Source organism: Mus caroli, chromosome 13, assembly GCF_900094665.2.
Source record: "Mus caroli chromosome 13, CAROLI_EIJ_v1.1, whole genome shotgun sequence".
NCBI lineage: Eukaryota > Metazoa > Chordata > Mammalia > Rodentia > Muridae > Mus > Mus caroli.
This window is the reverse complement of record NC_034582.1, coordinates 94,309,783-94,325,759: the sequence shown is the minus strand read 5'-3', so window position 1 is coordinate 94,325,759 and position 15,977 is coordinate 94,309,783. Positions and strand designations below refer to the sequence as shown.

At 45.2% G+C, this 15,977-nt stretch overlaps 1 protein-coding gene across 5 annotated transcripts in view; it reads left to right on the top strand.

The window, feature by feature from the left end:
- Positions 1-599: 599 nt before the first annotated feature.
- Ocln (occludin) overlaps positions 600-15,977 on the top strand; it is a 55,531-nt gene continuing 40,153 nt past the window's right edge. The window contains exons 1-3 of one of the 5 annotated variants that reach the window (XM_021180864.2): positions 600-754; positions 11,554-11,670; positions 13,039-13,708. In XM_021180864.2, coding sequence (XP_021036523.1) covers positions 11,621-11,670; positions 13,039-13,708 — 720 coding nt within the window. In that variant the 5' untranslated portion in view covers positions 600-754; positions 11,554-11,620. Of the gene's footprint in view, positions 755-821; positions 934-8,292; positions 8,491-11,553; positions 11,671-13,038; positions 13,709-15,977 lie in introns of those variants that run through there. The other 4 variants (XM_021180866.2, XM_021180865.2, XM_021180867.2 and 1 more) reach the window with 4 other exon arrangements.

The window sequence follows — 15,977 nt, the reverse complement described above, 5'->3', positions numbered from 1 at the left end:
TAGAGTAGCCTCAATCACACCGTAGTTACGTTTAATGCATGCGTGGACAAGGACCCTGTGGCCTGGGGATTCCGTGTGACTCACACAGCTACAGTAATCTCCCTTCATTTTAACCACTCCAGAGCAGAGGGTAGTCTTTTTCCGAATCCTCTGAATCGGAAGGTGCGAGTAATAAGCACTTCTGAAAAACGTCCACTCTTTCGCTGGAACAAGCATCGGGTACTGTTTTCCACCAACCATTTAATCAAACCTGGCAGCAGAACACAGTAGGAAGAGAACTCAGACTTTCTTATCAGCTTCCAGGTCCAGAGGTCCTTGGACCCTCTCTGAGTAGCAGCACAACAGCTCCCTTCTGACCTCTGACTCTCCTCCCGGACCCAACACCCCACAGGGGCCCTGAAGCAGGCTTATCTCCGAGCACCCCCAAAATGGTCTGGAATCACCCCATTGCCTCCACGATCTTGAGACCCTTCTCTCCGCACGCCCCCGCCTCTCTCCAGGCAACGTCCGTGCTGTTCCTTTAACTCGGCTTGCTCTGGGTGGTGAGCCGTGCCCGGTCCTCCCGCCTCCTACTCCGCCGCTCCCTCCCCCCTCCCATCGGAGTTTCAGGTGAATGGGTCACCGAGGGAGGAGGCTGGCCACGCCACACCTCGTCGCTAGTGCCCACCTCCCGGTCCCTCTTTCCTTAGGCGACAGCGGTGGAGCTGCGGGAGAGCGGTCCAGCGCACGGAGCAACCGGCTAGGGGCGCAGCAGGTGGGTCCCAGCGCGCACAGCCCCGGGCGGGTTCGGCCAGAAATTGGTGCGCATGCCCGGGGGTAGGGGGTGGGGGAAGCGGAGGACAGTCCTCCTGGCTCAGTTGAACTGCGGATTGGCAGCGCGGGCGGCGGCAGGTGCACCGGCCAGGTGAGCACCCTGGGGTTCCGGCTGCCAAGGTGGGTGCGAAGCAGGTGCGGTGCCGGGGGTCCCCCAGGGCGACGCGCCGGGGCTGGGAGGCGAGGCGCGGGGAGGGCGCGCGGAGCCAGTTTCGGTGGCAGTTTCGCCCTGGACTCGGCTCTCACGGAAACCGGAGAAGCGCGTGTGCCTGAGCGCAGCGCGGGAGGATTTGGGGGGCTCCCTTTCTCCCTCGGAGTCGCGGGCGAAACCTTGTCCACCAGAAATGCCCGAGCTACTTTCTACTTTTGCCGAGGCGGGAGCGTCGGGGGCGGATCCAGCACTCAACTGGGCGCTGGAGATCTGTGTGTTCTTGGGGTCTCTAGTTAGGGCTGGAGCTGGGCGACGCAGGGCGACAAAGATCCCTATGGCCCTCCTGGTTTTCGCTCTTTTGGGTAATTCATCCCAGGAGAGAGGGAGGCCGGGGGTCCTCTGCAGCGTCCCCAGAGTCTTGGAGTGTATTATTCTGGCTGTTTGGAACAGGGGGCGGTGCGTGCGCCCTTGTTGATTTCAGCTTTTGGTGTTCTTTTCGAGTGAGGCTGGATTTCGAGGGAAGCTGCTCACGCGGTGGATTCTCATCCGTGACCGCAGGCCGGGGACCTGCCCCGAGGCAGGGCCTGCTCTGCTGCCCTGCTCTGGCCTGGCGGCTCCCGAGCGCAAAGCTGCGGTGGGGCGCACGGTCTCGGGGACCCGCAGTTTGCATAGGCGGTCCACTTTGCAGACCTCCTGGGCGAAGTCGGCCCCGCGAGTTTAGCGGCGAGTGGCCTTGCATCAGAGGAAGTATGTGGGGACAAATGGGTGGGGACCAAAATGGCCTCTGCATCTCGGCGCTGGAACAACTCTGAGCCCCTTTCGTCCCAGGTGGAGTACCTGGGGTTCCAGCGGGAGCGGAGGTATCCTCGGGCCTGCCCGGGGCTTTCCCGGCAAACTGCCACTAGGGGAATTACCTGGGGCGGGGAGAAGGCAGCTTTCCAGGCAGGTTAGCAATGTGTGGCTTTCATATACAACAGGTGTGTTGTTGGAATCACCGGAAAAGAGGAATGCCTCTCAGTAATGCGCTTTCTGGTGATGCTTTCTGTGGTTCGTGTGTTGTTCAACTACATATCCCTGAGTAGAACTGTAGTTCCTTTGAGCCGTATGTATAAATCTTAAATTTCTACTGTTGGTGGTTTTCTTTTCTTTTCTTTTTTCGTTTGGATTTATCTAGTTGTTAGTGCTTTCTTTGTTAGGCAATGGAATGGCGAGGTTGGCCAGATAGACTTAAGTAGGGAGTGGGCACAGTCCACATTCCAGCAGCTTCCAGGCAACTTAGAAAGTATGAGCATCTTTGTTAAAGGTAAATCCTACCAGAACTATTATAAAGGTTGGGGAAGGGGGAGGTAGGCTAAAGTTGGAATCTCAGCAAAGCTTCAAAAATCTACAGAAGGCAGGATACAGAAAACTTAAGCAAACTCACAAGGAGTAGTTAACTGTAGAGAATTTCAGAGAAGATACCTACTATAGCAAGCCGAGGCAATTATCAAACCAGCCCATTGTACCACTTCCACCTTTAAAATAGAGATGACTAAGTATCATTTACACATTGAACAGTTTCACACATTGGGGAATACAATTTAGGGCTCAGCTCTAAGTACCTTAAAGCTGAGCTGTGTACTCCCAACCCCCAAGCAAACTTGTATTTTCGTTTTTTAGTCTTTCTTGGCTATTGAATTTTGGAGCACCTTGGTTTTGTTTATTTGTTTCCTTTTGTTTTTGTTTTTTTCCCTGAGGTACTTGTGTTTTGTAGTTTGGGACAGGGTCATTTATTCTGCTTTTCTAAGAAGTTGGAAGAAGAAGGAATGCCTCTGTTGTTGACTTTCCTCCTTCCATCCCGGAATGTAGGAAGCACAGACTTTGGCTGACCTCAATTTGATACATTTACTATTAATTTGTGTAGTTTAAGATCTTCACTGCCAGACTAAAGTCTCAAGTCATTAGCATCATGGAGCATCAGCCTTATTAACCGAGTATGTAACGCTAAGGACCAGCAGAGTGACCAGGGAAGGTGATGGTCAAGACATTTATGAGTGTTTGTGGAGCTCTCTTGTTCCCCCTGGGGTCAGGTATGGAAGAAAACTCCTGAGTGGTCTGGAGAGCATCCCTGAGACTATGTGAACTGAACTTGGGGATGTGACTGGCAACATCAAGATGCTCACTGGGGGCGGAGCATAGTGTTTCAGAACTTGGGAGGCAGAGGATCTCACAGATGGATCTCTGTGAGTTCAAGGTCAGCTTGGTCTACAAAATGAGGTCCAGAACATCTACAGCTATATAATGAGATCCCTGTCTCAAAAAGGAAAGTGAAGGGCTGGAGAGATGGCTCAACAGTTAAGAGCACTGACTGCTCTTCTGAAGGTCCTGAGTTCAAATCCCAGCAACCACATGGTGGCTCACAACCATCCATAATGAGATCTGACCCCCCTCTTCTGGTGTGTCTGAAGACAGCTACAGTGTACTTATGTATAATAAATAAATCTTAAAAAAAAAAGTAAAAATTTGGAGGTTGGAGAGATGGCTCAGTGGTTAAGAATATATGCTGCTCTTATAGAGGACCTGGGTTCAATTCCCAGCAATCATGTCCAGCAGCTCACAACTGCCTGTAACTGGGAGATGGCTTAGTGGGTAAAGCACTCGCTAGCAGGCCTGAAGGCTTGATGCATCCCATGTGGAGGGAAGAGAACACCAAGGGTCGTCCTCTTCCCCACATACAGTGAGACATGAGTGCCAATTAACTAACACAAATAAAAAGGTCCTCTTTAAAAGCTGGGATGTAGCTCAGTGGCAGAGTGTTTGGTTAGCATGCATAATGTCCTAGGTTCAATCTCAATGGGTAGGGTGGGGGAGGGGGGAATCCTACCTGGGTTTCTTCATTCTAGAGAGACTTTTTTAGAGATCTGTTTATTTTACTTTATGTGTCTGAATGTTTTGTCTACATGCATATATGTGTCTACACACCTGTGCCTGTTACTGAAACCAGGGTTATTGATGGTTTTGAACCAACATGGTGGTGCTGGGAATTGAACTCTGATCTTCTGCAAGAGCTTCAAGTGATTTTAACCTCAGAGCCATTTTTCCAGTCCCTAGAGAGATATTCTGTATGTATGTATGTATGTATGTATGTATGTATGTATGTTAGGTTTTGTTGTTGTTGTTTGTTTTTGAGACAAGATCTCTGTGTAGCTCCAGCAGTCCTGGAACCTGCTATGAAGACCAGGTTGGTCTCTAACTTGCCTCTGGTTTCCAAGTGCTAGGATTAAAGGCGTATGCAACTATACTCTTAGCTTTACACACACACACACACACACACACACACACACACACACACACGGCTAGAAATGCGAGGTTTTCTGTGTAAGGTGTTCTGTAAGGAGCTGTTGGAGCTGCCTTATAGCTGTGTGTCTAATCTCTATGCTCTGCTGATGAAAGTGACTAGTGGGCCCCTTAGGCTAAATCCTGGAGGTCTTTTCACTCCTCGTTTCCGCCTTCTTTCAGCAAGTGCTGCTGGGCTCTGCTCTAGCTGCTGGCCCCGAAGCCTTGTCCTAGATGTTAGGGACCTTGAAGTCTCTAAAATACTAAGTAACTTCTCTCTGAAGCAGGAGCTCAAATGGTTATTTGTTATTCTTGGAAGGGGTGGAGCCAGGGCCTAGGACGGGGAAACTTCCTAACTTTGAGATGAAATCTGACCCTGTGGTTTTGGGTGTTTTTTGTTTTTTGTTTTTAACCATTTCTAGGACTACAAAGACGTTCTTAAAATATCTCAGAGCTTTTAGAGTAGTTTAAAAGGACATTAAAAGATGTCTGGTTCTCCAGGTCAAGATCTCCGGGACAAGCATTTCCTGTTTGCAATTAATTTTTTTTATAAGGACATGATTGTTTGTTTTGATTTTTTTTTTTTTTTTTAAATTAAGCACCTGAACTGTCTTACTCTCTCTGGGATCTGTACCTAGGGTGGAACCTGATGCACACATTCAGGGTTTTGTTTGTTTGTTTTTTCAGCATTCCTAGATATGCACACTATTCCTGAGTACCTTCTTAAGATTTGGATACCCTTTTCTAAAATTCTTACTAAAGGAAATGTACTTTTTATGAAGGGATAGGGAAGGCACCTTTAAGAACATCCAATGAACATCTGCCGAGCAGGATCCCCTTTACCCCGTATAATCATCTGGACGTTTATGAATTAAGCAGCATACTCGTTTTTCCAGGTTCCCCCCACTAATCTAATCTTAGTCCCTCAGTTTTCAGGGAGTAGGAGGTGGTGAAACCTCTGCTTCAGCAATGGGTTTACTGTCTTTATTGTTTTGATTCTGGGTTTTGAACTCAGGGCCTTATGATCGGCAGCCACTGAGCTATGCCGGAAGCCCTGGGTGTACATTTCTAAGTGACTTATTCATGCTTCCCAACACTTCAGCGTCCAAGCTCGTATCTCACTCACCTTCCAGGTAACCACTTTGGGTATGAATGCATTTGCTTACTTTCTCTGCTTTATTTACCTCTGCCAAGGTGGGGGTCAGCCCCTCTTTTGACAGAGACATGAAGTCATCGAAGCCCAGAGAACGTGAGAAGGTGTATGTATGAGGTAATGCTTGGGGCGGATAGAACAACCACATTTCTTCAAACTCATTTTGATCTTGCAGAGACCTTGCTCGTTCTAGATGGATTCCTAGCCCTTGGGGATATTAGTTACTCTTTCCAGTGTTTGGTCAGCTGCAAATCTGGATAACCTTGTCTGCGGTGACCACTAGAGTCCTCACCCCAGGTGAACATAAATGCTCCATTCTTTGTGCTAATTAGATGCTGTTATTGGGCTCCTTGGGAATCTGCCCGGTCCTTCAGTTGTCCTCCAGATCCCCTGGATTCCTTCTCTGTGTTCCTGCCTGGTAACCTTCTTCAGAAGAGGAACCAAGGCGTGGCAGGAGCTGTTACAATCTTTCTGAAATTGTTTCATAATTTAGAAGTCCCTGCTCCTGGAAAAAAAAACATGACAGCCAAACCCCACCTCTAGAAAACAACATTTAGAAAAGGGATTTTGTTTGACTTTCTGATAACTAAAGCCTGAAACTCAAGTAATCTAGTTTTTATAACTGATTTCGAGCCTGGAATTAGGGGATAGTCAGCATCACCATCTTTCTCCTCCGCCTCCTCTTCTTTTTGAGTCAGGGTCTCACTAAGTAAACGTAGCTGCCCTAAACATTGTTCTGAACCAGGTTAGCCTTAAACTCATCGAGATCCTCTTGCCTCAGCCTCTTGAGGGCCAAGATTAAAGATGTGTGCCACCATACCTGGTTTGCCTTTTGTATTAAAAAAAAAAAGATTTATGTACTAGCATATAGGTATGTGTGCCAAATGCTTATGTGCGCCATGTGTATGCAGGTACCTGAAGAAGCCAGAGACTGTCAGATCCCTGCAGTTATTGGCACTTGCGGCTTGATGTGGGTGCTGGGAACAGAATCCCAGTCTTCTGTAAGAGCAGTAAGCACTGTAAGTGGCTGAGCTATCTTCCTGGCTCCTTGCATTATTTTTGGACACAGTCTTAACGCTGAAGTCCATGTTGGACTCAAACTCTAGGCAGTCCTCCTGCCTCAGCCTCCAAGTGCCAGGCCAGTGGAGAATTCACGGTGTGGCCCAGACAGAACTTGACCTTGTGGAAATCCTGCTCCAGCCTCCCAAGTGCTGGGCTTTCAGAGTTGTGTGCGCCATGGTGACTGGTTTTGGGAATAGTCTTGAGTGACTGAGTTGTAGGTGTAGAAGGGTCTGAGATTCCTTAAATTCAGTATTGTCACTGTTCGACTCTCAGTCTCAGAAACAAGGTCTTTTTTGTTTTTTTGTTTTTTTTTTTTTGAGACAGGGTTTCTCTGTATAGCCCTGGCTGGTCTCAAACTCAGAAATCCGCCTGCCTCTGCCTCCTGAGTGCTGGGATTAAAGGTGTGCACCACCACGCCCGGCCCAGAAATAAGGTCTTGCATTCAATAATGTTTACAGTCTTTCCTTAATGTTCTTTTCCCAAACATCGTTTAGGAAGCCATCTTGACTTTTGTTTCTCAAAGTCCCCTTTGGGTTTAAATTGATCATGTTTGTATTTCAGCATGAGATGAAGGGCACGACTGCGTACCTTAGGATTTATACATCTGTTTGTTGTGCATGGGTACTGTAAAAACAGAGTTTTTTCTCCTGGCTCCATGCTCCCAGAATAATGACTCCAAGACTAAAATATATTTATAAACCCCTTGCCTATAAGCTTTGCTTGGTCCCCTGATTAGATTGTAACTTAATATCACATTTATTCTAATCTAAGCTGTGCCACGTGGCTGGTTATCTCTGCTCAGCTCCCATCTTTCCCTCCTCCACGTTCCGGGGCTCCTCCACGCCTTGCTCCCTCTTAGCAGTCCTTCTCCCTACCAGATGTCCCTCTTTCTGTTTCCTGCTTATAAGCCAATCAGCATTTTATTGGCAGGTGCTACACCCTATAGTATACAAGAGATTTTTTTTTGCTACCGGATAAAATGGTTTTAAAAAAACAAATGACCTCCAGGAAACACCTTGGTTGCTTCCTGGTACATTGCCAATTTGCAGTGTATGCCGAAAACCATTTGTCTTACAGAAAATTGCTGAGAGGTGATGATGCTTGCCTTTAATCCCAGCACTCGGGAGGCAGAGTTTCAGGACAGCCATGACAGAGTGAGTTGCCAGGGCTACACAGAGAAACCCTGCCTTGAAAAACAAACAAACCGGGGCTGGAGAGGTGGCTCAGCAGTTAAGAGCACTGCCTGATCTTCTAAAGATCCTGAGTTCAAGTCCCAGCAACCACATGGTGGCTCACAACCATCCGTAATGAGATCTGACACCCTCTTCTCGTGGGTCTGAAGACAGCTACAGTGTACTCATATACATAAAAATAAATAAATAAATCTTTAAACAAACAAACAAAATCCACAGCATGAGAAGTTATCTTTGCTTGGTATTTGTGTTGCTATTAACTTGGATTTTTATTTTCGAGGTTTTATCTAATGTACACAGTCTTATTCTGAGATTCGGAGTCAACTATTTAGTGATGTGGAAGAGAATTACTATGTAGCTTACATATCACGTTTTAAAAGTCTAAATTGATTGAATGGAGTAGCTTAGAATTGGACAGATGTTATTTGAAAGTGAAAACAAATTTTGCTTTAATGTACTCAGATCATAGCCCTCACTCAAGTGTCTCTTGGAGGTACCACTTTGTTGTATTGTCCTGGCAGTTTTTCATTACCGTCAGCCTGAGAGTGCATGAGGTTGTGCAGGCTGTATCCATGGTCCAAATTGATATTCATGTAAATGTTGAGCAAATATTTGCACCTCTACCTTGTGCCAGGTGCTGTTTTAATCAGTGAACAACATGTAGAAAACGCCTGTTCACATGGAGTTTACCTAGTGGATCTAAAGTTCTCTTCCTTGCTAATCAATTACTAGAGTTGCCTGGAAAGAACACACTGTAGATGCCTGAATATGCCCTGCCTGAGGGGCAGGAAGTGCTCAAAGGGGTAAGACTGAACTTACGTTCATTTGTCCATTCACTTGCTAGTCCGTTCCTTCCTTTGTTCTTTCCTTCTTGCCTTTATCTTCTTGGCACACTTGTGTGCACACCACAGCATGTGTATAGAGGTCAGAGGACAGCTTACAGGTGTTGTTTCCCTCTTTCCTTTATGTAGGTCCTGGGGATTGAACCCAGTTCCTCATCCTTGGTGGCAAGTCCCTTTATCTGCTGAGCCATGCCATAGGCCCTTTTTTGACCTACCTACCTACCTTCCTTCCTTCCTCCCTCCCTCTCTCTCTCTCTCTTTTGTTCTTTCATTCTTTTGTTTTTTGTTTTTTTTGTTTTTCGAGACAGGGTTTCTCTGTATAGCCCTGGCTGTCCTAGAACTCATTTTGTAGACCAGGCACCAGGCTGGCCTTGAACTCAGAAATGCGCCTGCCTCTGCCTCCCAAGTGCTGGGATTAAATGCGTGCGCCACCACGGCCGGCTTTCTTGACCTTTCTAACGTTGCTCTTCTAGACTAAAATCCAGCTTTTAGTTCTCACTGGTTAGTATTATTTCCAAAAGATTTCTCGGGTACCATCGAGTCACCTTGGACCAGGACAGGTCACGTCCAGATTCACAGCTTCATGGACATTAACACCAGTTTGTCTACTGCGGGAAAGCTAGTGTATGAAATGAAATTCACTTAAAAACCTCTGATAGTGGAGAGGACAGGAAATGTGGGTCAGGTTTCATCTCAGTGACTCACTGGCTTTGAGCATGTTACTTCCCACGACTTTCTGGTTCTTTCTGGGTTTGTAAAGTAGGTAAGATAAGCAAGGTGAGTTTGAGTCTGAATTGGAATTTTGTGGAGCAGCTGGCACATGGGTGGATACTCAGTGCCGTGGCCTCTCCTCAGCCTGTGCTTCCTTACGTCAGGGGCTTTGCCGCTCGGCTCCTGGGTGGCCTCTTTTGCCTGTCTTCTTGGTCCTAACTCAGTCGCCTGTCCACTGCTGAGAATCAGACTGGCTTTCTGTTTCACCCCTGAGTGAGAGGAGAAACTCTCACTAGATGTTCACAGCACTTTGTACTCTCATGATAGTCTTTATTTTAATAGGTTACCATGTCCATATATGGCTTCCTCTCTGGTCCATAAATGAGCCCCAACCCCATGCATATCAGCACTTAACCTGCCTGGATGACTTTCCATCCTTCCAAGGCACTGCTAGTTAATGCTCTCCATCTTCATGGCTTCCCAACTTATCCCTTGCCGCTCTGGGTCACATAGTTCAGCCTGAAGTAGTTGATTGTGTGTGTGTGTGTGTGTGTGTGTGTGTCTTGCTTCCACAGGCTCCTCTGTGTAGGGGCCTCTTTAATAAGTATGTGTTGATTGAGTGAAATTGCCTATTAGGTATTCAGAGAATTCTAGAGCAAAATACTGTACTTTTCACTCAGGAAAGACCTCTTTGATATGTGTTTCATGTTTTTCTTTTTTCTTTTTGGAGAATTGGAAACCCAGATAAGAGAATGTGGTGGGCTGCAATCACACCATCCACACCTACATTTTGAAGTCACTTTTAATAAGGGCATGCTTGTAAATTAGAGTATGCTTTAGTTACCTCTGGAGGGCTGACAGGTGCTAGACACTGTTGTATCGGCAGTCTCAAGTGCATTCTCATATTACATGAGCATTTAAAGGTAATAGGAAATTATTTATCTTTCTTTTAGTTTGGAGGATTGGATCTAGGACCTTGGACATTCTAGGCAAGCGCTCCACCATGGAGCTACAGTTGTCAGCTTTTTGCTTTGTTTTTGAGAGAGGAAAGAGTCTTACCGTGTTTGTGTGCCTAGGTTGGTCTCCAGCTTGATGTCCTTTTGCCCCAACTTCCTGAGAAGCCGGGGTTTCTGGTATATAACATTGTAGCTGGCAATGAGATTATTGCTTTTTTGGCTTTTGTTTCTTTATTTTAAAAATTTAAGGGGCTGGAGAGATAGATGGCTCAGTGGTTAAGAGCAGTGGTTTCTGTTTCAGAGAACCCAGATTCAATTCCCAGCGCCCACATGGCAATTCACAACAACTCTCTGTAACTCCAGTTCTAGGGGATCTGACACCTCTCTCTCTCTTTCTTCTTCTTCTTCTCTCTCTCTCTCTCTCTCTCTCTCTCCCTCTCTCTCTCTCTCTCTCTCACACACACACACACACACTCAGGCAAGACCACCAGTGAACATAAAAGTAAATCATTAATCTGTGTTGTCTCTACCCCCCAATGATGGTGGCTCATGCCTTTAATTCCAGCACTAGGGGAAACAGAGGCAGGTGGATCTCTAAATTGAAGGCCAGCCTGGTCTACAGAGTGAGTTCTGGGGCAGTCAGGGATACACAGAGAGACACAAACAGACACAGAGAGTTCTGTTTCTCAAACCAGAAACAACAAGAAAATAGACAAATGAATAACTAACTAAATAAAAATATTTTAAAAATTGTTTAAAAATTTAAACATCTGTGTGTGTGTGTGTGTGTGTGTGTGTGTGTGCACGCGTGCATGTGTATTTGTACACCATGGCACACACATGAAGTTGAGAGAACAGCTTGTAGGAGTTGGTTCTCTCTTTCCAATTTCTGTGTTCCAGGGATTGAACTCAGGTCATCAGACTTGGTGGCAGACCCCCTCCCACTGTGTCATTTCACTGACCACAAATAGTTAATTTTATGAATAAATCCTTTTTTCTTTTTGAGACAAGATCTCATGCTAACCTCGAATTTATATCTTTTTCTTTGTATGCTTTTGTTCTTAGTATTGGCTATCATTTATTTATTTATTTTCCTCCTGGGTTATAAAAGAATGTGAAGTTGTTATTATTGTAACTCGGAATTACACGTTTAAAGATAACTTGTGTGCCAGGGCCATACAAGAATGTAATACTTGCCCCATGAGAAATGCCAGGTTCTCTGTGCATAAGGAATCAGCGGGTTGTTACATACAGTGGGGGTGGAGTGAGTGGCCCTTGGAGACTGGAGTCTTACATTTCTCTGTGCTGCGAACTCCCCTGGCCTCAGTAATTCCATTGCTCCACTTTTGTTGCTTAGGTCCACTTCTCTTGGGAGCCTGGACATTTTGCTCATCATAAAGATTAGGTGACCAGTGACATCAGCCATGTCCGTGAGGCCTTTTGAAAGTCCACCTCCTTACAGACCTGATGAATTGTAAGTAAATAATGATTCCTTTTCTCTTTTCTTAATATTTTTCAGTTGTGAGCCTAGCGTTTAATGGCTGAGCCGTCTTTCCAGGCCTCTCTTTTCTCTTTTCTACTGGGGTCTGTTGCATGTAAGAGAAACTTCCACCCATTAGGTGCATGATTTTAAGATCTAAGCTAGAGCCGGGCGTGGTGGCGCACGCCTTTAATCCCAGCACTCGGGAGGCAGAGGCAGGCGGATTTCTGAGTTCGAGGCCAGCCTGGTCTACAAAGTGAGTTCCAGGACAGCCAGGGCTACACAGAGAAACCCTGTCTCGAAAAACCAAAAAAAAAAAAAAAAAAAAAAAAAAAAAAAAAAAAAGATCTAAGCTAGGTGGGTAGGACTGTTGCTCATCAGCAGAGTCCTAGACCCTTCCCCAGTTTTGAAGCCCCTTCCCCACCACTACCTAGCACTTTTGACCTGGGACTTGGCTCAGGTAGGAGAGCGTTTGCCTACCATGCATGAAGCTGCCAACATGGCTCAGTTAGGAGAGCATTTGTCTAGTGTGCATGAAGCTGCCACCCTGGGTTTGATCTCTAGCACCACATAAACCAGGCATGGTGACACATGCCTTAATCCCAGCATTTGGGAGGTGGAGGCAGGAGAATCAGAAGGTCAGCTATATAATGAGGTTGAAGTCAGCCAGTGCCACACGAGATCCTGTCTCAAAATAGTAACAAGACAAACAAACCAAACCCCTTAAATCCAGTATGGTGGTGCTTTTTTTTTTTTTCTCCTCCCTTTTGCCTCTCCACTACCAAGCACGAGGTCCACATAAGTCAGCCTGGCATCTCCAGCAGTCAGCCATCAAAGAGTTGATGAATGAATGTGCTTTCTGATGTCAAAGAGTAGGATGCTAGGCATTGTACAGGATCCTAAATAGGCTGGTGGTGTGGGCATTGTGTTCAAATGTACTTACCCTGTGCCACAAGGGAAAAAGGGTTTGATACATTGTTCTAAAGCTGTCTGGGTCCTATCCACATACACTATGGCTGCTCCCAGTCCTGGGAATGGAACTCAGAAACCTTGTATTTGCTAGACAGTGCTCTGCCATAGAGTTAATATCACCAGTCCCATTATCAGACATTTTATGTATTTCCAGATGATCATTACATGGGGCAAATTTGGGAGGTCCTTTGCCCTTAAATGTATTAGAACAGTCATTGTCAAATACGTTTCCCAGAGCAGCAGTGTCTGCTGCTGAATCCACTTCAGATTTGTTCTCCTATAAAATCAGCAACTCCTTTACTGTTCAGCGGGTTTAAAATAGTTTCACCTACAAGGCTGATTTTATTCCAAGCAGTTTTTTAACTTCAGGTCTCTTTATTTCCCTTTCAGCAAACCCAATCATTATGCGCCAAGCAATGACATGTATGGCGGAGAGATGCACGTCCGGCCGATGCTCTCTCAGCCAGCGTACTCTTTTTATCCGGAAGATGAAATTCTTCACTTCTACAAATGGACGTCGCCCCCAGGGGTGATCCGGATCCTGTCTATGCTCATTATTGTGATGTGTATCGCCATATTTGCCTGTGTGGCTTCCACACTTGCTTGGGACAGAGGCTACGGGACAGGGCTCTTTGGAGGAAGCCTAAACTACCCTTATGGCGGCTTTGGCTATGGAGGTAGCTATGGAGGCTATGGAGGCTATGGCTATGGCTATGGCGGATATACAGACCCAAGAGCAGCCAAAGGCTTCCTGTTGGCCATGGCAGCCTTCTGCTTCATCGCTTCCTTGGTAATATTTGTGACCAGTGTTATAAGATCTGGAATGTCCAGGACGAGAAGATATTACTTGATCGTGATCATAGTCAGCGCTATCCTGGGCATCATGGTGTTTATTGCCACGATCGTGTATATAATGGGAGTGAACCCGACGGCCCAGGCTTCTGGATCTATGTACGGCTCACAGATATATATGATCTGCAACCAGTTTTATACTCCTGGAGGTACTGGTCTCTACGTGGATCAATATTTGTATCACTACTGTGTGGTTGACCCCCAGGAGGTATGAAGAGTTCTTTGTTCTTCCCCTGTAAGATTAGAGACGCTCAACTAGAATATGTAAACACTCAAACTAAAGTAGTCAGTATGGGAACATTTAAAAAATATGTCAAATCCCTTCTTCAAATTATGCCAAGATGTTGGGGGGAGGGGCTGGATGTCATTATTAAGCCATGATTAACGTTCCATATGTTAATACCTAGCTAAAGGATAGCTTGGTGACCTGTTATGTGACATCACTACAGTTGTGGAACATCTTCACTTCTTCCCAAGAAACTTTTGTGTCTGTTAGCACTTGCCCGTGCTCTGGACAGCCACAGTGTTTACTTCATATGTTTGCCTGTTCGCTGGTATTTCATAGATTTTTTTTTTTTTTTTACAAGATATGGTCTCTTATGGTTGACTTCTTTTATTTATTATATATGTCTTTAAAGGTTTATCTGTGTTTTCATCGTGTGTAATCCTTTATTTCTTTTTATTGATGAGTGATTTAAGAATATATGTCACATTTTATTGACCCAATGGTTTGTGAATATTAAGGGTGCTTCTGCTTCATCTCTTACTTATGCTCTTATGATCTTGGATGTACAAGTGTTTGCATGACTCTTAGCATCTCTTGAGTTGTGAGTAAGCCTGTGGGTAAAGTTGATGAGCTGCCTGGTGACTCTCCAGAAATGTGTGAGGGCCCTAACCTTTCTGCCTCCTCTCCAGAGCCTGTTACTGTCAGTCTGTCAGTCTGTCTGATTCTGGTCGTGCTAATGCCTATGAAATGGTCCTTTATTTTAGGTGGCTTTTTCTGCGTATGTTTTTGTTTTGAAATAGGATTTTATGATGTGTCCCAGGCCATCCTTGAACTCACAGCAAATCCTACCCTAGCATTCTGAATTACAGGCACACTTGTGCCTTGATTGGTTTTTCCTTGACAGCCAATGGTACTGGCATACTTTAATATATGTGTTAGACATTTGTCATCATTTGATATTTGGAATTTTACTTTTAAAATTGGCCTGTTTAAAATCTTTATGATATGCACACAAATCTGTATCAATAAGTAATAGAGTTTTTGTATTTGTCTTTGGTTTGTTTGTTTTTTTTTTTTTTTTTTGAGACAGGGTTTCTCTGTGTAGCCCTGGCTTCCTGGAATCACTCTGTAGACCAGGCTGGCCTGGAACTCAGAAATCCGCCTGCCTCTGTCTCCCGAGTGCTGGGATTATAGGTGTGCGCCACCACTGCCTGGTGTTTTGTTTGTTTGTTTGTTTTTTAAGATTTATTTATTTTATGTACACGAGTACACTGTAGCTGTCTTTAGACAATCCAGAAGAGGACATCTGATCCCATTACAGATGGTTGTGAGCCACCATGTGGTTGCTGGGATTTGAACTCAGGACCTTTGGAAGAGCAGTCAGTGTTCTTAACCATTAAGCCATCTCTCCAGCCCCCAACAAGTCCATATCAATGATTAGCAGGTATTTCTTACTTTGCTACCTCTCTTTTTAACTTTTTTTTAAAAAAATGATATTCTTTATACAGAACTTTAGTTTTGATAGACTCTCATTTGTCTGGTTTTTCATTTGATTTTTTTTTTTTTTTCTTTTTTTGCTTTTGCTGTCTTATCAAAGAAAGTAAGGGTCTTATTGTATATCCCACATTGGCCTGGAAATTGAGGTCCTACTATAGCATCAATCTTTTGAACACCATAATTATAGACACATGAACTACCTTTCCTCCATTAAATTTTCTCTATGCCAGTGTCAAAAATGATTTGACTGTATGGATGATGGATATAGCCCATTGGTAGAAAGCTTGCTTATCACGTATGAGGCCCTGGGTTAGAAACATCTGGGGTTGGATATGGTTCAGTGGGCAGTGTGTGTGCACAATCCACAAGGACTTGAGTTTGGATCCCAGATCCCATGCAAAAACCCAAGCATGGTGGTGTGCCCATGTAACCCCAGTGTGGATGAGACAGAAATAGGCAGCTATGAGGGGTTCCCTGGCCAACCAGTCTAGCTGAAATGACAACCTCTAGATCCACTGAGAGACTGTTTCTCAAAAAAATGAGAATGAGAAGTGATGGAGGAAGATACCTGTTATTGACCTTTGACCTCCTCTCATAGATAGACACACACATGTATAGGCAAGTATACCCATGTGCACACACAAGGAGCATGCAACATACACACACATTGGTCATAAATATGAACATTTATTTATTTATTTATTTATTTATTTATTTATTTTTGGTTTTTTCGAGACAGGGTTTCTCTGTGTAG